The sequence below is a fragment of the Watersipora subatra genome, chromosome 3 (genome assembly GCF_963576615.1).
Source record: "Watersipora subatra chromosome 3, tzWatSuba1.1, whole genome shotgun sequence".
Lineage (NCBI taxonomy): Eukaryota > Metazoa > Bryozoa > Gymnolaemata > Cheilostomatida > Watersiporidae > Watersipora > Watersipora subatra.
This window is the reverse complement of record NC_088710.1, coordinates 51,318,548-51,345,681: the sequence shown is the minus strand read 5'-3', so window position 1 is coordinate 51,345,681 and position 27,134 is coordinate 51,318,548. Positions and strand designations below refer to the sequence as shown.

Genomic DNA, 27,134 nt, shown 5'->3' with positions numbered 1-27,134 from the left:
CCTGTGCCAATATGTGAACTTAGAACAAAAATGATACATATATTGTAACACATTCATAGTGATAAACTTAGAACTTTATTGCATTATTATAACTCATAGAAATGATAGATGATATCAATTGTGTGAGCACAATCATTATAGAAACAAAAATATAAATAAAATTTGTACTTGAAGCCATTACTGTGGTATGTCGTGAAAAAATTAAAAAGCTGTTGACCTCTGGGTAATTTTGCAGAGTTTGCATAATTTTAAAGCACTCGCACCCACTCTAATGTCATCCTCCCTATGTTTCAAAACAAATAGACATATCTTTGAATAAAGACATGTGTTTTAACTTTCAATATATTCCTTGCATAAGCGTATGCCTACTTTTCATGCTTGCAACCGAATAATACAATGCTTTTTATCCCATCTCAATGCGATGCAATGTAAGATGTTTGATGTAGATGTATACATATTTGTTGATGAGCACAGACAGGCAGCCCTTCAACAGCTGAATAGATACAAGTATTTAGGGATGTGAGTAAACTGGGCATGTAAGAAGATGCGATGGAAGTTTGAGGAAGTAGAAGAATAATTCCTCTACTTTTTCCGTCATTTGCCCTCCTCACTCCTCACCTGTGGCCTCCTTACTCCTCATCTGTCCTCCTCACTTCTTATCCACCCTCTTTACTCATCACCTGCCCTTCTTACTTCTCACCTGCCTTCCTTACTCCTCAACTTCTTGCTCCTTACCTGACCTCCTTATTCCTCACCCGCCCTCCTTACTCTTCATCTGCCCTCACAATCCTCCTTATAATTGTTTTTATTAGTTTTAATTTACAACTGCATAATTTATTAATCATAATATAAGAAATCTATAAATACACCTACATATTATTGTTCAATCAATTAATAAAAAAGTGGAAACTAATGATGATGTTTCTGTAATAAATGATTTGTCAAATATTTCCAACTTATTATTTCATGATTTGGGATTTGGATTGTGCACATCAAAAAAGTGATAAGTTTGATTTAGTCAAATCAGTTTAAAAGGTTCGATTTGAAACAACGATTGTATTTGAGCCCATTTTCTCAGGGTTCACCAAACCCTGATATGTTTTAGTGGTTTTAAACATCGCTAAAATGAAAATGATATTATATAAACAATTAAAATACATGAGAAGTTTACAATCTTATCTTTTAAAACAACGTTTGCATTAATAAATAATGACAAACAACAATTCTTACAAACTCTCTTACTTTACTTAATGCAAAGAGTACTATGGAGTTATGCATGCTTAGGCCTTTTAAAATGCACTCAACTCAGGTAAACCACGATTGCTTTTAAGTTGATTTGTAATAAAGACAAACACATTAAAAGTCTTACATTACGAAGTTGTTGTAGAAAGCTTCTACTAGAAACGCTAAAACAAATTGCAAACAGCAAACAAGCTATTAAAGACCGATCATTATTATTTGGCCAGTGTTGCCAGTGTTTCTGTGGCCAAACAATAGCAGACTCATTCTCATTTAGTTGACATTGCGCGTCCAATGATATGGCTATTGGGAGTTAAGTAACCAATGAATCGACGAGAAACTGACTAGAAAAAAACGTTAACTTTTAAACCAATCAGATATCGTATGTGCTAGCCAATAATATTTTATAGAACTGCTAGTTTCCTATCGTCAAGAGGTTTCATTTTGTTTCGGCGCACGGCTTGAAGGTGGTTCGAGAGGTAGCTAGGAAGCAATTAAACGCTTATTTTTACGCGTGCTGCGTATTGAAAGTAAGTATCATACACACTATTGGGTTGATACCTACATGTACAACTGTTATTACTGGCATATTATTTAATTTGCTATTCTATGTTAATTGAAAAGATTCAATAAACAGCAGGTTAATTGGCCTCTGTTATTTAAATCTAGGTCTAGGTCTAGGTGTTTTAAGAACCCGTAAATCCCGAAATCGGGCAAAAGAAATCTAATATAACATAACGCTTATCGCATTCTTTTTTTAAATGAGATGTTAATATACTTGCTATTGCACTACAAAGTGCAATAGATTGTTGCATAATTGTTTTTGAATAATTATTTTACTCAATGTGGCGCTGATAGTCAAATAAATGTCAGTAAAACAAATTCCGACAACGTGTCAATTTTCAACGACTGCTTGCCATACTTACAAACAATGGGGTTATGACTTTTATAAAAGAAAATTGTGCTTGTTTTATTTTGTTTTAGCTTAAAGCATATACATTAGTAGATTGCGTATTTGTTGGCTTGACGATACAGTTGCTAAGTATGTGAAGTAGGCTATATGACAAGTATATCTGAAGAAAAAACGTTATTCCTATACACGGGGGGGGGGGGGTTGTTTGTCGTGATCTTATTTAAAACGCCATACAAATGATAACTAACATGTGATAATTACTGTTTATTGCTACTTATAATAATCTTTATCATAAGCTGCTAAAATTGAAATGTCTCATCTCGATATTGAACATCTAAATGTATGTTGTCATCGTTCCTTTGGTTACTAAAAACTTAGCTTTGTAATATTTATTGCTATGAACTGTTTTATAATATGCTGTTTAATTTTGCAAAAGGTTTATTAACATAACTACCGAAGTACTATCACTATCACCTTGATAGTTCTTCAATGAAGATCAGTTACGTGCACCGAGCTATTTGCTGCAGCTGCATCATGTCATTACATACTGTTGCTAGTAGAATATGCTATCAAGAGGAATGATCTGCATTGCTGTGCAGTAACAAGTAGTCATAGAGCACAGGGATACCATTACAACCCGTGGTGTTCTTTGATTACATGTATAACACGAGCCTGTCTACAGCATGCACATATTCTCTCCATCAATCATACACACATTGTCATTACACACCAAACTTACAAACGCCTCTGAACTTTTTAGCACGTCTATCATTTTGTACTCTGTGCTCCGTTTGTCTCACTGTTAATACAATATGTGAACTATATAGTTGCTATAGTGTAGCAAATTGCTATAGTGTAGCGAAGGTCACAAGAACATGGTATCAAAGTCATTCACTGTTACGACTGATCAGTGGCCAACAAGTGCAGGTTCCGGCCAGCGTTCCAACCGTCTCTCTTAGCCATTGTAACAAACTAATGAGACGGAATGACAATGCATTGTCAATGGTCAAAGGACTCACAATACCTTTGGCTCACAGCTATCAATCACTCATTTATTTAATGCTTTGTATGGCGGTTGATTTTGCTTTTACTCCCGATGTTTACAAATTAATCTTCTTTGTCAATGTCAATGATGAATAGAAGGATTGAATCTTCCCTCTATGGAGAAGTTATTGCATGGCAACGCTGTATGTTTAGCTAATAGTTTTTTCTTCTCTTTGTCTATTTCACGCTGGCCAGGGTACCCTAGTCCGTGATTGGAAAGAGCTTACTATAGACCTATTAACTATACTAATAGTTAATAGGTCTATAGTAACTATAGGACCTATTAACTATACTAATAGTTAATAGGTCTATGGAGCTTACTGTGCATATGCTATATTTATGTATTGAATAGGATTAGTAAGTATACAGTGATTTAATTTGCAAATTTAGTTACCACTTAACATTACACCGCTTATTTGACACCTTCTACTCTGAATGTACCTACCAGCTTACACTTTATTTGATTTACCTCTGAGCTACTTCATGCTGTTATTTACTGTAAGTACTCTGACTACTGTGTTATAGTACACTCCTTCACATCTAGACACTCATAGATTACTATACAGCTTGTAGCTACTGTACAAACGATGATTATCGTACGGTCTAGGACGTTGTACAATCCGTTAGAACTACACACTCATGACTACCATACAGCTCTTCGCTACTGTACACTTCTTGATTATTGTGCATTGTAGGACTTTGTACACTCCTTCACATCTATACACTGATTGATTATTATACAACTTGTATCTGCTGTACACTCAATGATTACTGTACATTGTTGGAGCTTTGTACCCTCCATTACAACTATACAGTCATTGACTACTACTATGCAGATTGTAGCTATAGTACATTCCAATTGCTGTATATTCTAAGACTATTGTACATTCCATGACAACTATACACCCTTGTACAATTTTTGATCACTGCATGCATTTTATTGACTGCAATACATGTATTTTCATATCTCAACACATTTTGGCTTTTTTATCCACCTGAACAAACAGCTATTCACTTGACGAGTAAAAATAGGATTAAGCTCGCTTTATTTGCAGAGAATTCCTTTATTTCCCTTTAATTCCCTTACTCTGTCAGCGCTGCGGTTCCTTTCCTATTAAGCTGCGCCTCATTTTTGTTTGCTTCTGCCAGGCTATAGACTTGTCATTGGCGCACTCTTATTTCATGTTGATCAGGTGTCAGGGCATCTGGTTACTACTACTGTGTGATGTAATCGCTCATCCCCGGTATGAGTCTGAAGGTCCTGCTCAGGTGCTCTGATGAGGAGTTTGAGAGACTCATCTCTCTCATGGACATCCAGGTAATGACAGGGTAAAAATCAGGTCATTCTCGGTGAGTTCTGCTAGAAGCTGACTTTATTTAAAGTCATGTCTCACTTTGATTGTCAGCATCTCGTATATCTGCAATTTTTCCGTTAGATATAATCATAATAATAATAGTTGCTCTCCTATTGACCTCCATACTGTAATGAATTGATATATTTATATATCTTGATTGTGCTGACTGGGTCTATAAATATTTCCAAGTTGGTGTCTTATATGAGAGATCAACGCCTCAGCTTTTGCTCCTCGCTTTAAGACCACATTGATCTCTACCTGAATGCGTACGTCATCTTTCATATTTAGAGTCAACTCTTAATAATCCACTTTCTATATTCATCTATATATATTTGTATTAGTGTTATTGGAGATCCGAAGATAATTAACAAACGTGCAATAAATCTGGTAGTTGAAGGCCAAGTTTTCAATAAAAATAAACTTACACTAGCATACTATTAAAATGCTGGTAAATTCTTTTTCTTACTGCATAGGTTTTACTAGGTTCTCTGCCAAGCCTCCTTGTCATCATGAATACTGCAGCTAATTGCATTATATCAAAGTGTGTCATTCACAGCTCACCCATGAACCCTCTCAGCTGATAATTAGCATCGATTTATGCTCAAGTCCTCCTTCTAGTGATGTAACAAGTCGTCTGCTTAATTTGGCCAGTTACAATAAACGAGCCAACGCTTGAAATTGATGTACAAAAGAGTCAGTCAATTGATTTACTGGCAATTGTTGTACGCCAAATAGCTATACCGCTCTAGTCGCTTCATAACTCCTTTCCGTAGACTATGTTATCTTTTTCCTAGTTCTCTATTGTCCTAGCAAATCTATTCTTGTTCTGATCAGGGCGTCCTTGATGTCATCTCAGAGCTTCAGGATGCGATGGACAAAGAACAAGCTAAGTTTGACCTCCTATCAACGAGAATTGCTCAAGTGCCAGACCAGACCTCCACCCTTTTTCAAAGACTTTCAGCTGAGCTGGTCAAGTCTCAGCAAGTGCTTGCGTTGCTTGTGTCTCGTAACATGCATTGTTTTAGGATGGTAAGTTTGCTCGCGGCTCGTAACATGCATTGTTTTAGGATGGTAAGTTGGATAAATTCGTTTCCTGAGAAGTAGTCAAGGTTGTGCCATGACTAGATGGTGATGGTCTCTGGGGGTTCTCCTTTGTTTCTAAAGATATATACCCATTGCTGTGTCAAAACTTAAAAATCAAATCAAAAATCAAAGGGAGTCTTTTTGATCATGAGTCCTTGAGTGCTGACTTATAGCAATAAAATAGGCCCTAGATAGGAGCTGCTAGATGTTTTTAGTAGTAGGCCTAATCGTGAAATGTTATTGTGGTTGTTGGCAGACATCATTCGTGTGTGTAGTTGTTAGAGATCATTGTTGGCAGTTTTGAAACATCATTGGCGATAGTTACGAAATCTTTTCGATAGTTGTTGCGACATGACATTGTTGGTAGCTGTAGGTGTCATTATTGGTAGCTGTGAGGTATCATTATTGATAGTTGTGATGTGTCATTAGTGGTAGCTGTGAGGTGTCATTATTGGTAGCTGTGAGGTGTCATTGTTGACAGTTATGAAGTGTCATTGTTGGCAGTTATGAAGTGTCATTATTGGTAGCTGTCAGGTCTCATTATTGGTAGCTGTCAGGTGTCATTATTGGTAGCTATGAAGTGTCATTATTGGTAGCTGTGAGGTGTCATTATTGGTAGACGTGAGTGTCAATATTGCTAGTTATGAGACTTCAGTAGGTGTCGTGAGATGCCATATGGCACGAGCCGCAGGTGTGAATTGCTAAGGCAGAAATAAATATCAGCTTAAAGCAAGAGAGGCTGTTTGTTATATTCAGCAATCAAAATAGCAAGTTTGTCCTGCTTATCTACTATAAATAGTGCTGTCTCGGGATAATGCACCAGGTTAATGCCTTTTATCATTACTAATGTTAAATATTTGTATGTAGTTTGTACTGGTTATGACGCTAGGCGCATAGTAACACGACCCTAGTGTCTTGTTGAAAGCCTCTGTCATCATACACCCATCACATGTCATGCTTCAATCGTAATGAGATGACTAGGTATGCATTAGTCAGTCTCGGACACTGATGATACGAACAACATTTATACCTGGAGTAGATGTGTATGTTCGGCACTGCTTCCAGAGTGTTCAAGTATTAGATATTAATACTAGATGCCTGCAGACTGAACATAGCCTGTAGTGAGGCTCACTCTGCTGGAGTCATGTGCGTGACCTTATAGACTTGTCATGCTCTGGTGACCTGTTAGTAAATTGATTAAAACTGGTAATTACCGCAGTAAATTATTTCCATTTTCTGGCATATAATTATTGTTTATCTCCTGTTGGAGTAATGATTTACGCCATAGCTTAAATTTGGGCAAACATAACTTTAGAATAAGGAATGAAACAATCAAACCAGCTGTTCTTCTTTTAGCTGATCACTAAGCTTTAGATGGTACCTGCTTTTCAGTGTCAGACTGTAAAAGCACCTGTTGTGGAGTGCCTACTTTATGATGTTGGTGTCTCAGACTCATACAAAGTTATCTTTACCTACGCTTACTTCACTAATGGAACTTTTTTCACCATTACTTGTTAAGCCTGGTTTCCATATGACAGCACAAGGCGCACGACACCGTGTGTAGGCCAGCTGTGATATGGAAACGTCAACGCACGACGATCGCGCCACGTGCGTACGCTGATCGCAAGGATCCAACAGAATGGATCCTTGCGACGGGTGCGCGCGATGATGTATCCCACGATACATCACTCCACCTTTTCAACCTATCCCACAATTCAAACGGATGACGGTTTTCCGAAGAAATCGGTCTCCCGTACAAAAGAATAAGCCTGGTTTTCATATGACAGCCCAATATCGCAACGGAGGGCTGTTTTTCCGAAGAAATCAGTTCCTCCTACGAAAAAGTAAGGAAATTACCTACCCTGTCCAATGAAAAACATGCGCCTATGCGCGATATGGAAACACTGCATCGCAGCCCAAGAAATGCATTGCGCACGATCACTGGGCTGCGCACGATCATTGCGCTTTCATATAGAAACCAGGCTTTACAGTCAACCTTCTGCTTATGAAGTTAGAATGTTTTTAACATACGAAGCAGATCTCGGAACAAATCATGTTGAACCTAATGTTCCCATAAGAACATGCTGTCATTCATTTAAGTCATTCCAAAGCCTGTGATAAAATTCCTTAATAAATATTGCAGATGATTGCATATAACATTAAACACATAACTATGTTAAAGAACTAAATGAATAGAATCTAATGTTTATGTTAGACTAAATTAATAAAGTAATAGTGCTATATGCTGTCCTAGTGACTCTACATGAGAGACAGGTGAGCAGAAGTAGTTATGTTCAGAGGTAGTAATAGAAATATGCAACGTAGTCACATTTTATTATAAATTTTTACCAGCTGCTTTACTTCTACTTACAAAGCTACAATGTTTCAAAAAAATGTTAACGTTGTCGAGTAAAATAACTACACGAATTTCATATCGCACAATAGAAAATTTGTGTTGAGATGATAATAAGTAGAGGTTTGACCATATTATACAACGTTGAAGGATTTTTATTAGCAAGTAGTAAAACTCATTCTTTGAAATTCTTTCGATTCTTCTGATATTCATTCTTTGCCTCGGCCGACCTTGGCCGATTAGTTGAATATACATTATATATGTATTATGATATTGATAGGCTCGGCTAGAATGTATATATATATTATCATATTGATAGGCTCTGTTAGACTGAAGACCTACAACAGGCTAATTTAGATACATTTTCTTCTTGTAGAGCTCTGAGCCTGACGATGATGATGAAGAACCTGATGCAGACCTTTTGGATAGCTACCTCTATGGAAATGATGACCTCTATGGAAATGGTCACTTAGAAGTCTCACCTTCTATTACTTTGCCAGAACTGAACCAAATGAATGAGATATCAAGTGAAACGACAACCGAGGCCAGGCCTCAAAACGAGGTGGCCACACCCTCAAGTACAAAAGCAGAAATCATTCTAGGTCACTCTAAGGGTGTCTCATCACCAGTCCTCACATCACCTGAACCTGAAGTGAAAGGACCTTTTCGTAAACAGTCTACGGCCACCCTGACCGTCACATCTCCTCGGATACCCACTCAAGATGGCAAACCTAAACGCACACTCAAGGTCAGAACTGCATCTCTGCGCAACACGCGATCCCAAGCTTCCGTTCAGGATGCTGAGAAAACTGACTTATATGCGCATTTGGTTGTTGCTGCCTCAGCAGCTGACTCACTGCCGGGCAACAGACACTCGAATCGTAGTCCTTTTCATGAACCTGAGCAGTATGGAGAACGCAAGCTAAATTCAGTGGCAATACACGCATCGACTCCTTTTTCACATCGTTCCTTCTCCAGTTTAGCCACATCACCAAGAAGTGACATTAGCAACCTCGCCACTCCTCGTTCACTTGTCATATCACCACAACTTGCTGTGTCAGCTGTATTGGACCTCGGTATGCCTGAGACCAGCATAGATGATGTGAACCTTGGAGAGACTGAGACAGCGTCTGATAAGACATCATACACGACCGACGAGAGTGGCTTCACTTCGGCGTCATCAGACTCAGACGGTACCCTGCTGCCTCCTGGTGAGCATATCTACTGGTAAATTAGGATGTTTTGCTTGTGTTTGTAGATGATAACCAAATGCATTTCAAACAAAAGGACTAGTAGTTATAGGGGCAGTAAGAGGCGTCAAAACAAATAAGGGCCGGCTGGTTGCTAACCCGCCTTCATTAATGATGAACTGAAACAAAATTTTAGTATATTTTATCAGAAAGTATCAGCATTTTTCCATCATTTGCAATTGTTGTTAGTGTTTGAGGTTATCTGACTGCCAGGATGTTTCAATATTAATATTGGCAAAACTCGATCATGGTTAAAACGCTCGGAAGAAAAATACGTGTTTGAATCACATCACTAGTTGCTAACATTGCAATAGTTGGTATCAGCTATCCTTCGTTTTTTTGTGACGTCATTCTATCTTTGTCTGCCATCTTTATGGACAACTTTTATTGTTAAAAACACAAAGCTTCTGCAATTAATTATTGCAAACAATGCTTTTGTTTGCAAATTTTTTATTTTGGTATTAAAACAACACCGAAAAATTCTATTAATCAAGAGAATGACGATCGTTTTCTACAAAGATGGCGGCTTTTTCGTGGACGAGCGCATGTGCAAATAGGGTGATGGCGTCAAAAAAACAATGGATTGAGTTCAAGTTGCAGCCTTTCGGTTCTCTATTCTGTTAATCTCTTTGCGACTATAGACGCCATAATCGTGCTTTCACTTGATCTGAGTGGTTTAACTGCAATCAAGTTTGTCGGTTTTAATCTTGCAACATCCTTGCAGTCAGATCACCTCAAACATCAACAACAGTCACAAATGATAGAAAAATACGGATACTTTCTGATAAAATCTACTAAAACTTTGTATAAGCTCGTCTGCTAATGACACTCGTCTGCTAATGACACTCGTCTGCTAATGACACTCTTGTTAGAAAATTTATTCAAGAAAGTCTTGGACTACATGTAAGTGACTGTATTTATATGTTGTGGTCATGCTGTAACATCAGTAAGTGTTCAAGCTGGAACAAATGATAAATTGGCATATCTTGTGTTTCTCCACATATCTTACCACTTTTATGTGCTCTACTCGCTTTATGTTTTATAATGGGTAATTTAGATTTCAATTTAGATATTTGGTGAAGAAGGAATGACTTTATGTAATTGGAAGCCATGGTCTAATATTGCATGAGTGAATCGAATTTGAATGTGGGGCTATGTATAGGTTATATTTCTATTACTCACGGCCGGCAGAGCTAATCTTTAATGCCAACTAGAAAGTCGTGGACTTCAGAGGTTTTCGATGAATATCGGTGAAATGTATTTCCCAAAGCGGTTTTCCCTGCATGAGGAGGCTACTTCTGTAGACAGTCGTCTAATTTTTGGATTTGGTCTTATTCAATGAGGGCAGTTGAGTCGCAGTATATATCTTGGTTTGAGGCTGTTTCTATATTTAATACAACACAGTTGTTCCCCAATCAGCAGTGAGTTGAGAAGCGCTTAAATCATCCTCAACTTTTTGTACTTATATCTACGTTTTTATTCTCTAAAACTGTCTCATTACAAATTAGTAACCAGCTGTTCAAGCTCTATACTGTCAAACCTTGACTTACGATTCCCTTAACTCAATCTTTTAACATCCGATGTAAAATGCAGTATGAGCAAATTTTTGTCTTGACGGACGAAATAATTCCCTTCATGCTGCATCTGAATTTTTTTGAACCATCACAGTTTAGTAAATAAAAGTAAAAAGCTAATAAAAATTGAAAACAAAGTTTTGAACATACCAATTAAGTAGCCATAGTTTAAGTTATATCTAATGTAATTTATCGTATGGTATGCGGCGCCTGTCTACCGGACTGACGCCTTGCTGAACTTATAAAGAATCGATAAAATTACCTCTTTAATGATTGTGACTTGATTAATTTAGTTAATAGGTTTATAATTTATGTTTTTATGTTTAGCTTTTTCACATAGTATTATATGATACATTTATTTTAAGGCTGTATGTGATTACTTAAAGTATTTAATGATTGCAGTGAAAACTTAATTTTTTTTTACCCACTTTTTTTAATGCGAGCCTGAAATGTTTTGAAAAATTTTATCTCAGCCATGAGGAACACCTAGCATGTCTCAGCTTGTTGCAAATAACTTAGCTCTATGTTAATAATACCATTTTGTGTCCTGGTAGTTTGTGCAAAGTTTGAGCTCATATGGCTAGAAAATAAATGGTATTAATAGTGCTGTAGTGTCGGAACTAACCATTAGTCTGTTTGCAGATATCGTGTATGATTACCTCTCAGATGAAGAGGAGAAAGTCGAGGAACGAGTGTTCATGAAAAAATGGAGTCCGGTAAGTAGGGGTGACCGATGAGAGTTGTGCCAATGGCAAGGATAAAAAACATACCTTGAGCTATGATCAGTTCCTACTTAGCATGTAATATTTCTGAGAACCAGCCTTTTAAGCACCCATTTGTTGGCAATCTGATGATCTGATGATCTCGGACATCACTGGGTTGACGGCTAGTTACTTACATGATGACTTGTATGCACATCTTTGACCAGATTCTTCTGCTTGTAACAGTACCCGACCTTTCAGCTAAATATTCAACGCTGACTTAATTAAAAGAAACTGCGTTTCAATACATCAATAGTTAATGGCTTGGAGTTAGTTTCGTTCATTCAAGATCCGGAGAGGGCATTGTTTTACCTACCCTTACGATGTTTGTTTAGATTGTTGAATGTTTGTTGTTTTAGGCGAAGCTTCTCTCAGAACTTTACAACTTAAAGTTGGCGGAGGAAGTAAGTAAACAATGCATTCATTTAATAATCTAGTTCATTAATCTAGCCTGACTCTGGTTACAGCTCTCTATTCCACCAGCATACATGATTATTATCTCATAGCTATTGACGGAGTCAGCGCTGCCATCACGAGTATGAGAATTCACTCACTTCTCTGAAGAGCTTGTAGTTCATCGCATTGTTAGACTTGGTAAACTATGTGAGCTCTGTAGGGGTTTGAGATAAGCCCATAACAACTCCACCGTATTGTAGTTTTGAAAAAGATAAACAGCTTGTATACACACTGAAGTATTAATAAATATCCTTGCTCCGGCAGCGGGAAAAGGTTGCTCCGGCAGCGGGGAAAGGTAGTTGCAGAAATGAAAGTTTGGCCGTGCATTGTTTGTAGTTCACGGTAGAGGGAGATGACATCATCAATATGGAAGGTTATCTAGAGCGGATGCCAGTTGGGAAAAATAAAGACACATTGTTAAAAACATGGAAAAGGACGTACTGTAAAGCGGTTGATGGAGTTATCTACTTTCATGATGTAAGATATGCAGCGTAAGGCGTCTTTCTTTCCATAGTCATTTCCTCGAGTTTTGTTGTATCTTAGCTATTTACTCCATATATCTGTGGGATGCTGCCAGGTCTGGAACATACTCAAAAGTTTCTATGAAACATTCTATACAGAAAACTTTTGAAAGTTTTTAAATGAGAAACAAATGACTGTTTCGATGTTTTCCTTTGCATCATTGTTAAATTTTTACACATGTGTACATAGAGTAAAGAATATGAAATGTATGTCTATAAAATGTAATCTATGAAATTAAATCTATGAAGTGTAATCTATGAAGTGAAATCTATGAAGTGTAATCTATGAAGTGAAATCTATGAAATGTAATCTATGAAGTGTAATCTATGAAGTGAAATCTATGAAGTGTAATCTATGAAGTGAAATCTATGAAATGTAATCTATGAAGTGTAATATATGAAAAAGCATTGCTTCTCAGTATGAGTTGTTGACTGAGTACAGCACTAGTACGCATGTCATACTGTTTATCAATGCTTTAGACTGAAAACTGATACATTTCATCACAAAATTTTCTGTAAAGAAGATAATTGGTATGATTATTGCAGTATGGTGAACTATTCTACATTTCTTGTATAGTAGACGCTCCTATAATGGAAATTCCAGTTAGCATAAAGAATTTTCACAAAGAATTACGTAAAAATTCCATATGACGTAAAGCGTCAAATCGGTGCAAGTTCTCAAATTCGATTTGAATGTTGTGAGTCTAATAGTTAGCTTTAACGATAGTTTGCTCTCTTGCTGCATTTGGGAAATAAAATGGCGTATAGGGTTATTTCTATTCTATATACTAGAAATTCTCCTGTCATACAGCCCACGACCAACGTGATAATGGAAAAAAGAAAGGGTACTGCTGGTTGAGAAATGCAATATTAGCAGTCAAATGACACTGCAGTGCAATAGGAGAACTGTAATGGTAGCTACAATGGTAGCTGTAATGTACTGGGTGTTATTATGTACAACAAACAGCAACAATGAAAGGAAAAGATCATACACTCAAACACAGATAACTCAAACTTCACGGGATCTAGTGAAAGTGTTCGAGTTATCAGAACGTTAAGTTATCAGAGCACTGTCATAAGTCCATGTATTTATTAGTAGATACATGTACATATACAAACTATAATATAAATCAAAAGCATGAATGGCTTGTTGCAAATTAAATGCTTCTAATGTAAAGTTTAAAAATTTTTTATAAGAAAGTATAGAGATTTGCCTACCACTTGAGATTTGTTTGTTGTTTCATGTGATGTGACTGCCAGGATGTTTCCAGATTAAAATTGGCAAAACTTGAACGCTGTTGAAATGCTCAGAAGAAGAGACATCTTTTTCTTTTGAGCGTTTTAACCAAGATCAATTTTGCCAATTTTTCTTGAAGTTTATGCCAAGGTTACCTCGCTTTTCCTTGCCTTCGAAGGGCCATCGCTAAGCGGATGTTTGGTAAAAATCAAATTTCACTAAAACTTTAGAGAATTCGTTGACAAAAAATATTTTGCCAATGATGGTAATAACGAAGCCTACTAACTACTAAAAGTTGAGTTTTATCTCTATGGCTTGGAATAAAGTGATATTTTAAAGCGATAACAACCGTCTCGGTTGTTATATATGTTTATATCTCTCCCCTGCAATAGGAGAAATGCAATGTTGGAAGTAAAATGGCAAGCTGCTGTGTAATATACACAGTTTGAAAGTTGGTTGTGTTGAATGTAGAATGGTTTTGACAACGATCTGTAACAGAAAGCAAGCATTAGCATTCACGTGTGTCTAGAAGTTTTCTGCAAACTGGAGCAAAATAAAGAAATGTTCTTGTCATAAAGGGGCATTGTAGTTCGGCCCTAGCTTGTATATAAGATGTAAAGAAATTTGACTAATGTTTTAGATAATTTAATGGAACCTTCGGAAATTGGACAAAAAACATAGGCTGATAAACTGTGTACCACATTTTTGTACCTGTAAATCGGTCTATGCATCAAACGGTCTACGTTTATTACAGAAACCTTCGGCAATTGGACAATGCTATAGACTGGTGAAATATGCACGTTTTTCTCGTGAAATGCGCATGGCTTTATGGTTCTACTATCTGTCGCACGGCTTTATGGGTGTTTTGTTGGCCGGTTTTAATTTTGATTATAAGGGCTTGTCAGGTATTAATGGCGATTTTAGGCCAAATTAATCTTTCTAGTTATGTATAATCTGATCAGATAGGTAAGTTTTAGGATATTGTCGACACTTTTTAAAAACTTGGTAACATATTTAAATAGGTTTATATGTATTTTGTATCATTATTATACTTAAACGACTCCACAGAAAAATGGTTAAATTTTTTGATGTGATTTCGGTACAAGGGTTTGTGAATGGCCATTGATGAAAACTTTTCGGGAGTTGTGTGCACATATGCATCTATGTGTTCACAAAGCTCCCAAACACTTGCTTTGCTCGTGTTTGGTCGTGGGACTAGTACCCCGTTTCTAGTGTTCTGTGAGAGATCATCAGGAGTGTCGATAAACCAAACAGAATAAGTAGCTGCACAATTATTCAAAAATACCCAAAGGCGGTCGATTGGTGCAGTTGCTAGAGTGTCAGTCTACCAAGCTGACAGACAGACAGACATGACGACACCACTCTTATTATAGTATATATATTTTTTTGTTTTAATTTATTTTAAACATATACAATATTTTTCAGTTTTTTCTTTGTAGCATAGATGTTGCTGTCTAAAAAAAAATCAATTTAAATTGACATCGAAGTGTGCGCTCCCCTTAACTTATCATAAAATTACCGTAGTCATGGACCAGGTGAAAAAGATAAAAAACAGGAAATAAGTTGATGTAGAGTAGAGTCATTAAATTAACAGTCAAGTTTAGCTTTTTTTGAAGGGCCTAAAAGGGTGAGTTTCAGAAGATCTTGGCAATTAGAAGATTAGACAATTTACATGTATTTTACTGTTCGTATTACATAAAATCCCTAAAAATAAACATTCTAAGAACAGATAATTTACGTTGTAGGAGCATCTACTGTACATTATAAATGAAGAAAGATGCAAGTTGTTTCTAACTCCATATATTTCTACCTGTCTGAGTGCAACAGTGTATCACATTGAAGCAGTGTATTCTGTTGTAAAACCTTTTTACAGATCTGACAAATTCTGCTTGTCTTCTTTTTTAAGATTGTGTTCCCACGCTTTCATCACGATAGCATATTCTTTTACCTAGTCTTTAGTTGTCAAGTTGATCTCACTCTGAAGCTTACAGTCAAACAACGTGTGTCATATGTCAAATGAGTCAATCACATTGCTGTATGTTGCAAGAAAATACCAGACAGCTATCTTGTGATGTGGTGGATGACAGAATTATTGACCAGTACCTTTAGGTGTTTGTAAATAGTCACATGTATTTCTGTGTATGTTGAAGAGTGCTAGCTATTTGCTCATATTCCACAAGCGTATGTAGGCCATTACAAGTTATTCTTTACTTCTTATGGCCGTATGCCATGTGATTCCCATAAAGCAAAAAGTAACTTTTGAAAGTCATCATCTTTAAAGATTTTAAAGGTTATGACTTTAAATTTGTTTAAAGTTTTAAAGAATTTCATTGTTGGAAGCATTAACTATTGCTGCCATCTCTTTACTGCAGAGAAGTGGAGCACTGGAGTCGAACATGTCATTAATGGGTGGCAAGGTGGAGGAATTCTCGAGCAGAGTAATTGGCATCGATGATATGGTAAGTTTTAAACCAAATTGTTTGCCTACCGCTACACAGATAAACGGCTACTAGCTTTAAGTACTGCACTTTATTTCCTATGCAATTTGACGTAGACACACCTGATGAGTGATGATATCATTTTCTCTCATGAATTAAAACTCTTTTTTGAAAGAATGTAGCATCTATCACTCCAGTTATGGACTGAGCGATTCATACATATTCTAACACACAGTTGTTTCATTTAAAAGGCTGTATCTAAAAGAGATTAGTAAAGGTGAAGTATATGAAATTATAACAAACATAGATAAACCTTTAAAATAATTAGCGACTCTGTTTTATTAATCGGGAGTTATTTTCTCATTTTATATGAAGTGACAACTCCCTAACAATGATAACATTCTCATCCAAGTGATGAAAATTAAAAAATTGCATTAAGCGTCACTTTGAAATTGTTTGTCTTTTACAGTTATCTAGGGCATTTATTATTAGTTTTAAGCAATTTAATGCGTCGTTTTTTGCTATTTTCTGCCGCTTTGGTTTATAACAGACTATGTTAGGAATAAGTCGGCATAGGGCTAGAAACTGCAGCAGACTAATTATACATGTTAATTATCTGCTCAGTTATTTTAGCGTCTCTCTGTTGACCGCATTATCTACATTTCGTACATATTGTGGTAGGCCTACAAATGTTGTTTGTTGTTTTCAAAAAAGTGAATGCAACTTCGCGTAATTGAAAACAATGCCTATTTCCTTGCATTACAAAGTTCTTATATGAGCTGTTTTGCTTGAATAGCATGACATGAGTTAACTACACTCAATGATAGTAGCAAAACTAAATCTTTAAGTGCAAGCATTAAAATTGGAGTTTTTAACAGATTCATATGAGATCTGCTCATGTTTATTTTTGTTTTACTAGCTGCATTACCCGTCTACAGGAGCAGATTCACGGGCAGCATAAGGTTTATTGAGAGTTGGCTTTCATACCGTAAAACAACTCCAAATATGCAGTTACATCTCCCTCTCTCCATCTCTCCCTCTTTCCTCTCTCTCCCTCTCTCCCCTCTCTCTCCCTCCCTCTTCTCCCTCTTTCTCTCCCTCTCTCTCCCTCTCTCCTCCTCGCTCTCCCTCTCTCTCTCCTTCTCTCCCTCTTTCCCCTCTCTCCGTCTCTCCCCTCTCTCTCCTCTCCCTCTCTCCCCTCTCTCTCTCCCTCTTTCTCTCCCTCTTTCTCTCCCTCTCTCTCCTCCCCCCCTCTCCTCCTTGCTCTCCCTCTCTCTCTCCCTCTTTCCCCTCTCTCCCTCTCTCTGTCTTTCCCCTCTCTCTCCCTCCCTCTTCCCCCTCTCTCTCCTCCCTCTTTCTCTCCCTCTCTCTCTCCTTCTCTCCCTCTTTTCCCTCTCTCCCTCTTTCCCCTCTCCCTCCCTCTTCCCCCTCTCCCTCCCTCTTCCCCCTCTCCCTCCCTCTTCCCCCTCTCCCTCTCTCTCCCCTTCTCTCCTCCTCTCTCTCTCCCCTCTCTCCCTCTTCCCCCTTTCTCTCTCTCCCTCTTTCTCTCCCTCTCTCTCTCTCCCCCCCTCTCCTCCTCGCTCTCCCTCTCTCTCCCCTTTTCTCCCTCTCTCTCTCCCTTTCTCCCCTCTCTCTCCCTTTCTCCCCTCTCTCTTCTCCCTCTTTCTCTCCCTTTCTATCCCTCTCTCTCTCTCCCCCCCTCTCCTCCTCGCTCCCTCTTTCCCCTCTCTCCCTCTTCCTCCCTCTCCCCCCTCTCCCTCTCTCTCCCTCCCCCTCTCCTCCTCGCTCTCCCTCTCTCTCCCCCTTCTCTCCCTCTCTCTCTCTCTCCCTCTCCTCCTCTCTCTCTCTCTCCCTTTCTCTCTCTCTCCCTCTCTCCCTCCCTTAGTTCAACGCAACACATGCGGATAGACAACATTTTTGGTTTTTCTGTCGGGCGTATGAAGAAACAGTTTTCGGCGTGTGCCTACTTTTGAGCAGGCGACGTATAGCTGGTCATGGCTGATGCAGGGTGACAGTAAGTCGATAGCAGCTGCTCTCTTTCTTTTCACAATAGCGTATCGCAACCCTCGGAGTACTCGTGAAAGTTCTGTAATAGTAAGTTACAATAGGCCTACTCGTAGCTGGAAAAAAATTAGTAACTCGGCTGCTGAAGGAAATGAACATGACCAACTATCACGAACAGCGGCAAATCCAACGTTATTAAGTAGTGGAAATATCAATCAATTTATCTTTGTATAAGCTATCCTGCATTACTTATTAGAAGTCATCCTCTCATGTAAATTTTCTTTTAACTTTTACACAAATAATCTCAAACTAAATATGAATTGTTCACTACTATCTTGCATTCAGGATTCTTCTACAGTTTCCGTTTTATTGGATAATATGCCTGCAAATAGAGGCTTTTTGTTATTTTGTTATCAGCAAAATAAAAGATTACTAACTAACGATCGAATCGAAAAAAAAGACCGCCATATACGGTAATTTATTTATACTGCTCATATTTGGGAGTTATCGGTGACTCAATATATCGAGAAGACAACTCATACTATTAGCATATCAGTATTTATCGTCCATCCCTACGATGAATAGCAGGTTACGTATTATAATAGAGGCGTGTACTAACCGGAGATTTCCGTTAATGCGCCCTAGCGGTGAAAAAAATCGCAGAGTAGACACGCCCTTATATAAAAGTAGCGGCTAATAGTCGGAAAAGTACGGTACTCTATAAAGCGGACAGACACACAGATAGATAGATAGATATATAGATAGATAGATAGATAGATAGATAGATAGATAGATAGATAGATAGATAGATAGATAGATAGATAGATAGATAGATAGATAAACAGACAACGATTGCCGTTTATATAGTAGATAATAATAAGAGAGAAGGCAACTCCCAAAAATTATTTTGGGTGTTGCTAACTCCCAGAAATATATTAGTATTCACGAGCCATTTTTTTATTGCAAATATAAAAGATAATTTCTTGCTAACCTGAACCAAAAATCGATTGATGGATGTAGACATCAGCTGGTATTCCCTAAGTAGTTGTCTTCTCATTGCTGTAGCAGTTGTGAGTCTGATTCGCAATCAACTTAATATTTGCTTCACTTGGCAGATTAAATATAACTTAGAATCTCTCTGTTATACTATCAACCAGGCATTTTCTCAAATAATCGTCGGGCAGACTTGGTTTTGGTCGACACACAAATACCTCCTGTCGACGCCTGTTGTCATACTACTTCCTATGGTTGACACTTTCTCTTAGATGGTTCATCAACAAATGTTGAAGTGTTTTTAGTAAAAGTTTGTTTGATTGACATAAAGGCAAACTTCATCGGAAATTACTATTCAACCCCAGATGTCTATTAGAGTAAAAATGAGCTGAAGAATTCACCAGATCTTGTAATATGTTTATTCCTCCACTCTCCTTATCTTCATATATTCTACCCTAACTTACCGATTGCTTCCATAATATGAGTTGTTCTTTTAATTACATGTCGTCATCTGCAAAAATATGTTTAGAAGAATAATAACCAAAATGTACAAAATATAATAAAAGTAAAGCAAACTGACCATTACTTTATATTAAACATATAAAATATTAAATAAAAAGTATTATATAAATATTTCTCTTCACATATAATTTATTTTAACATGTTTTACTCATCTTGGCATGCAAAACAACTCACGTGTACATGCATACACATTTCAACAATATTTGTAAGCAGAGGCTATCAACTGTTGGTTATGGTAGGTGACCTAGTTTTGCCTCACTGGCTAGTGGTAGCCATAAAGACTCTGATTTTTATGGTTTACTCTACTATAATATGCATGGCAAGATAACTGCTAGAGCGTGCTGAAATAGTGTTGTAGGTCTGTGAACAGCCAGTGGGTGAATATTGACTTAGGTGTATTTGCATGAGCCTTGCAATCAGTAATAGTTAATCTACTGGTAACTTTGGTCAGTTGACGAGGCCAGTGAAAGGCTTTGAAACCATTAGGAGAGTTATGTAATTTCATGAGTTGGAGATTATCTTTCTAGGTTTATAAAGCTAGCAACCGTATCTGTCAATGAACTGAAAAATTGCCAATAAAGAAGCAAAAACTTCACATTATTTTTTATGCATCGCAATAATTCTTTGGGTTATTATAAGGTTTGCTGTTATGAATGGTTTACAGATTTTAAATTCTGATGTTAAAAATAAAATTACGGTAGGTATTCTTGTTAGAAATATGAACCAAGGTTCTCATGGATGCCGCTCGAAGACGAGAGAATCTCTCTGCTGTTGCTCCAGTTTCTGGAGCTTCTATTAGTCCACCATTTAGGCATAGCTGAATAGTCAATTGGTAGAATATATAGTAGGACCATTTGCCTGCTAACTGTTGGCAGCAACCGGTGCTGCCAAGATGATATCATGGAAAGGAATGTAATATTCCTACATTACATTGTGACATTAATCTAATTTATAGCTGTTAATGCTGCCGGAATAGGAATAGCTCGTGTCAGTTGTTATAGTTTATGGGTTTGTTTAACAAAGCACTTGGCATTGTCATAAAAGACAGCGAATAATATCCGTTTCCGACTATCAATCCATTTCTTTTAATGACAATATTAAAAGCGTATCGTTGTTTGTCTCAATAATAGGTTGTTATATTTCAGTATTGGGAGTTGTCTCATTTGTATCTTTGATTCCCTGACCAAAATGGCAAGCAGTGCCAGATTGTCAACTACTCATCAGTCAGTTCGTTTAAGCTTGTCAGAAAAGATGTTTGAGATAGTATACATTGGCTCAGTCACAAGCATTTACCAAATAAGGTTGTCCTTGGCACCACCCACTCTTATTGTTCAGTCCACAAGCTATTTATAAGATCTATTACTAGTTTAAACATATTTGCTGAACTTGCATTCCAAAGTGATCTTGAAATTTGGACAGTGGTGTGCAGTGTCAACTATTCTGCACGCTACACCTATTTTTTGCAAAACAAACCATTATTAAAATTTATTTACTTTTACAATAAAACTGAAAGCTGTAGCGTTTTTATAATAAATTGTAACTTGTTTGTAGTTAGCTCGGCAATTGTTGAGCAGAGAATGTCATTTTGGCCTTTTACAACAGAGAGTCCTAGTTTGCGTCAATTCTAATCATTTGATGAAGTGCGCAGGTTATGTTATCGCTTATGTTCTAGTCGTTTTGAGCTAACCTCTCTGCATTGTACTTTTCTCGATTTTATCTCTGTTTCTCAAATTTAACTCTTTTCTATTTGTGCTCTTATTAACGTGTCAGTGTCATTATGTGAAATAATGTTGGCGGTTATCTATTGCGAGCTCCTTCATCAGCATTATTCTTCAGATATACATAATCCGTGTCGAATCCAAAAATACAGCCCAGGAATTTGGTCAACTTTGTGCTCAGGGCATAACAATCCGATCCGATAAATATCTGTCAAGGCTCCACATCTTTCTTACAATTTTTGGCAATTGCGAAAGTAAACTATCATGCCCACCAGCCCTCTTATACAACGGAATTTAAAAAGAATGTCATTATCTCTTTTCTCCCATCTGCAAATGTGGCTAACATTACACCTTCGACTTGTAGCCTGTCACAAATTCTTTTTTGCTTATTGAAATCGACTTGTCTTCGGGCATAAAGTGTCAAGTTATTTTGCAATCGATAAGCTCAAACCTACAAGGTTTGGCCAATCAATCTGATAAGAGTGTCTCATTGGTGTTTTGTGATTTCAAAACTGTCCAATGTGTTGATACGGGATTTTACTCGAATGGCAATAAGATTTTCTGTGAAGTGTTAATAGTGTAAAGGATTTAGAGACAGATCAATCTTACCCGCTCACTTTTTGCTTCTTAGGAATGCCTTGTGTAACAAAAAAGCAAAAAGTGCGATATATAATGTTTTATTACTGTCATTACAAGAATCTCTTGCAGATGATTGCTTGACATAAACTCCAATGTCGCCTAAACCGACATAAAACTCATGTTGTACCACAGGCTATGGGAAGCATCTTCTGTGTGAATGGCCATATCTCTACATCAAACTCAATTCATTGAGTAGGCCATTCCAACTCAATCCATTGTCGATGGTATAAAAAGCGAAATTAATTTTATTTGGTTGAGATAATGTTGGTGCACAACTTCTCTTATCTGACCTCCCGTCCAATTGATGAGATCTTTTATGTAACCAAGCGTGCTACGCTTTTATCAAACCCACACTGTATATCATTACTGTGTTTACATATACTGCACTGCGTGTATCGTCACAGCATTGAGCCACTCAATATTTAGAGTTATCTTATCTCGCTTTATTACAGCCTCTTCTTTGTGAGCTTACACTAAATCTTATCTAGATCTCTTAATATTTCTGCACAGTAAATTGGAACAGACCTCCTGCTATGTTTCAGAGAGGTCACTATCTGATGGTACGATGTTTCTCTGAGCACGACTTCATGCAATGGAGGGCGTGTTTCTCTACGCAGATCAAATGTTCTCCTCACACTAACTACATACAACCACGTTTGGTTAGTACACCATCGGCTGCTACTCCCAAGGTCATCATTGTTGACCTTGGCAGCACCAACATCCGAGCTGGATTGCTCGGCAGTGAGCGTAAGTTATGGCAATTTTTTCTTGGCTCATAGAAATAGTCAAATCATACATATTTGCGAATTTATCAGCGTTTACAGTTGTAGGTACCCTGAAAAATTTACTCAAGAAATTTATTGAAATTGTAGAGCCACTACCCCACAGTTAGACAAAAGATATTGTGTAGTATGTATATACTAGCGGAATTCCCAGCGTTGCACGGGTATTAAAATCAGCTTATAAACAGTGACAGGTAATGTAGTTGCCTGTCACTTGCCATTAGCCTAGAACATTGCCAATGGCTAGTTTCAGTAAGCTAGTATTGCTAAGCTTACTAATAAGAGCCATTTCTTAGCTAAATAGAAACCTAAACACGTGGTATACGCACGTGAAGGTTTTACTCTATTGCTAGTTACTTTCACAGATTAATTCATCCACGAATGTGTTCATCCGCGAGTAATTTAGTCCGCGAATATGCATGAAAAGACAATTCTCGCGAAATTTAACTCCGCGCATAATTTCATCCTGTAGGGTATATATGTAGATAAAAAATATTGCCACCTGAACGGCGCAATAGCTCTAAACAATTTCGATTGCGGTGACTTTTAGCTCAATTTCTTTTCCTTACCCATATTATTATTATTATTTTACTCCACGAAAATTTTATATATAAATATATATATATATATAGAATTTTCGTGTAGTAAAATAATAATAATAATATGGGTAAGGTTATATATATATATATATATGTATAGTAAAATATAAAGAGCACTTAGATGTTAGTCAATCACTACAGAGTTGTTTCAAACAGATATAGATCTGCTCTCATCAGATGATAACTTCAGAAATAATACATTGTGTAATTTTTTTTCAACAAAAATTTTCTCACGGCAGCTACAAAGTTGTTTCGCGTATGGCACTCGTCAGGCTGTGGCGCTGTCACAGCCAGACAAGCACCACACGCGAAACAACGTCGTAACTGCCGCCAGAAAATTTCTGTCAAAAATCGCTTAATATTTGATATTAGGCGATTTTTGACAATATGGAATTTTTATAGACAAAATGTTCATGCTGGGTAGAAAGGAAAGTAATTGGACTTTTGTCTTGGCAACATTGTGAGCTTTTAGTTTTATAGCATTGTTTTGTAACGTGTGTCAGGGCGTTGTTGCAGCCAGCTATCCCCAGTTGTTCTTCCCATGCGTTAGCTCCAGCACTGGTCAGGGAGAGCTGGTGATTGGACACGAAGCGTATGAACCGGAGAACAGAGTTCATGGCATGCACAGGCCCATCTCTTCCTGCAAAGATGTGCACACAGTGGGTTTATAATGTCAATAATATTGTGTAATACTCTTACCGTAGCATCATGGGTGTTGAGCAGGGATTTGTTTTCCAGTCCTGCTGTAAGACTTCTTCATCTGAGTCTGAACTGTTGGTCACAAATATTTAATTAGCCTATGTTTATAACCAAAATTAGATCAGTATTATATCAATCTTGTTCAAATGTAAAATTACAATAATTTTAATTTTTTCTGTGGCAGTTTGGAAGACCAACTCTTTTTGCTTGTCTCCATTATGTCTCTCATTCTTCTCATTGATAAAGGCCTATGTAATGGCTGAGGTGGTCATGCTAATGTTGTTTTTAGTTTTGTAGCACACGCAGCAGATTTCCACAGCTGCAGGTTTTATTTTGTTTTGGCATTTTTAGTCTTACCATTTATAAAAACATTTTATTTACAGATTTTAATCACCATATTTTTTGCTTTGTAAGGCCATGATTGCTTGTTGGCAACTGATCGCCACAATTGCTTGTTGGCAACTGATCGACATTTCACGGATGACATTTTGCATGAGCTTTATCTTGTCGACAGGATCGATCTTTAAAGTTGCATCGTAACAATTGTATTGACACGATGTGTATCTATTTCTGTTTGAATGATCTCAGTCTATGGTTAGTTTCTTTTCTGATAAAATAGTGTATCGTAATTTTGGAAGAAACATAGAAATACTTATAATGTAACGTTTAGTCGTAGTCGACCAACCAAAAGTGAGATACTAGTGTGAACACAAGTGTAAATGCCAGCAACCTGGATCTGAACTTTTTGCAATTTCTTTTTCAAAAAGTACATGACGTACATGTAATAATCTGCTTTTATTTAAGTAATTCTCCTCCATTTCCATATTTATGGCTGTAATAATGAAAAACTGGAACAGATTAACGACTCGAAATTTCATTACCTTCCCAGCCTCTAGGGCCTTTACAGATACTCGTATGTATTAATAGCAGTAACGTCTCTGTCAACATGCTCACCACTTCTTTCTTGTTCAGTCACAACAAATAATTTAGTAATATTTTATTAGTCTCAAGAAATGAACTCGAGTACTAGATGGGCGCTGGGCGCCGTCGGATAAATAGCCTTAGATTTTAACATTTTCTTCTAATTCTAGTTGGTATGATAGCGTGAAAATTTTACTTTCAATAACATCGATTTGCGTGTTATAATTATGGATTTGTCTGCACATAGAATATTATGAATTTCTATGAATTTTTATTATGCTTTCTATGAATGATGAAAGATCATGATTTTACCACCAATGGTGGTAAAGAGAACATTGTGTTTATAAAGCATCACTCGGCCAGCTGTTATATTTCACTCTACTCAGCGTTCTGTAGAGACGATGTTCCTATGATTACATGTGACCAACTATGACCTTGTTTTCATAACTGGTAGACATTTTTGTTTATTTCATTATCCGCTACATTAAGCTTACAGCCCATTGTTATGAAATGCCAGCTATTGTTGAAAATATTGTTATGTTACATAACTTAGTCAGCATCACAACACGCATATTTGTTTTTTGTGATCATCGCTTATGAGTATAACAAAGCCATTTTAAACCATTTTATTTTTGAACCATTTTAATTTTAAACCGTTTTTGAACTTTAAACAGGCGTAACTATACATCTGAAGAAGCTACAAGCATTTCGAATGAAGTTTTATTGCTGAAATTTATATTATTTAGCTTTTCATTGTTTATAATCATTTAATATTGCTTTACTTTTTTGGAACTTATTATAAAATGATTAGAAATTTTTTTTACTTTAATTGTTTGAGATGAGTAGGTAGCATCTGCATCTTGCTTGCTGTGTTTGTACTAAAAAAAGATCGATTTTTGAAGCATTTTTTCTTAAAGTTTTTCGATTGAAGTCAGAATTGTAACACATCTAATGAAGTGCAACTCGGCTAACTCTGTTATTACTCTGTATCAGTGGTTTGTTGCTGACCCATTTTGATGTTTAACACTCTCTCAAAAGTTTATATACCCTTTTTCTTAGATAAATGTGAGTGTTATGACAGCTGCGAGTACTTACAAGTATGCTTTTGTAACTTTCTAGAATGTTGATATTGGCGTGGTTGGTGTTGTACATTGTTTGATACTCAGAGACGCTGCCGTGCGGTCTCATGCCAGCATCCCATGAGTCAGCATCTTCATCATGCTATTGTGTTTGTTAGAATGTATAAATATTCACAAACAGCGCATCAGGGCTTACCAGTATTTGTGGGAAGAGAGTTATATTTGTGGTATAATACAAGTTTTTGCCACAGTAATAGATTGAATAAGTATGGTGGAGTGTTATGGAGGAATGCGAATTATAGCCAATAGGAAAGAAATCAGCCATTGGCCTATGAAAGGAAGTTTGGTAAATGAGTAAAGAATTAAAGGTTTTAATTTTTGTTTTACCAACTTTTTTGCAATGAAAACAATGTGATGGATGCATCTAGCTAATGCGAACTTTTTTACTTTTCTATACTAAATCACAGCGTCAGTGAAGTGATTTAACTCATCAGTGAAATGATTTAACTCGTCAGCGATGTGATTTAACTTGTCAGCGAAATGATTTAACTCGTCAGCGAAGTGTTTTAACTCGTCAGCGATGCGATTTAACTCGCATACGTCAATGACTAGGACACCGGAATAAAGTCCCCTTCTTTATGTATCAGGTTACATACTTTCCTTTGACACCAATTTCATATAAAATATTTAATTAAGTGCATTAGTGTAAATTTCAAACCAAAATCATCACCGCAGGTGTTATATAATGACTGCGTTATTTTACGCCTGGTCGACATGCACCTTTGAAGTTTTGCTTCTATTGTGACGTAAGTTTTTTGTCACCTGCGTGTTTCATGGTTGTATCCTGGTCATACTTTATTATGGTAATGGTTGTAAAAAACTAATACAAATGCAGCTTTCTGTAAAACTGTTTTATTCTTCCAAATCTGCAAA

The 27,134-nt window shown here is 36.9% G+C and overlaps 1 protein-coding gene across 2 annotated transcripts in view; it reads left to right on the top strand.

Moving 5' to 3' along the window:
• The first annotated feature begins 1,699 nt into the window (after positions 1–1,699).
• Positions 1,700–27,134, top strand: part of LOC137389515 (uncharacterized) — a 33,386-nt gene continuing 7,951 nt past the window's right edge. The window contains exons 1-10 of one of the 2 annotated variants that reach the window (XM_068075542.1): positions 1,700–1,769; positions 4,390–4,514; positions 5,386–5,580; positions 8,364–9,198; positions 11,454–11,527; positions 11,932–11,976; positions 12,365–12,505; positions 16,180–16,266; positions 22,664–22,868; positions 24,019–24,161. In XM_068075542.1, the coding sequence (XP_067931643.1) occupies positions 4,443–4,514; positions 5,386–5,580; positions 8,364–9,198; positions 11,454–11,527; positions 11,932–11,976; positions 12,365–12,505; positions 16,180–16,266; positions 22,664–22,868; positions 24,019–24,161 (1,797 nt within the window). In that variant the 5' untranslated portion in view covers positions 1,700–1,769; positions 4,390–4,442. Of the gene's footprint in view, positions 1,770–4,389; positions 4,515–5,385; positions 5,623–8,363; positions 9,199–11,453; positions 11,528–11,931; positions 11,977–12,364; positions 12,506–16,179; positions 16,267–22,663; positions 22,869–24,018; positions 24,162–27,134 lie in introns of both variants that reach the window. The other variant, XM_068075541.1, reaches the window with a different exon arrangement.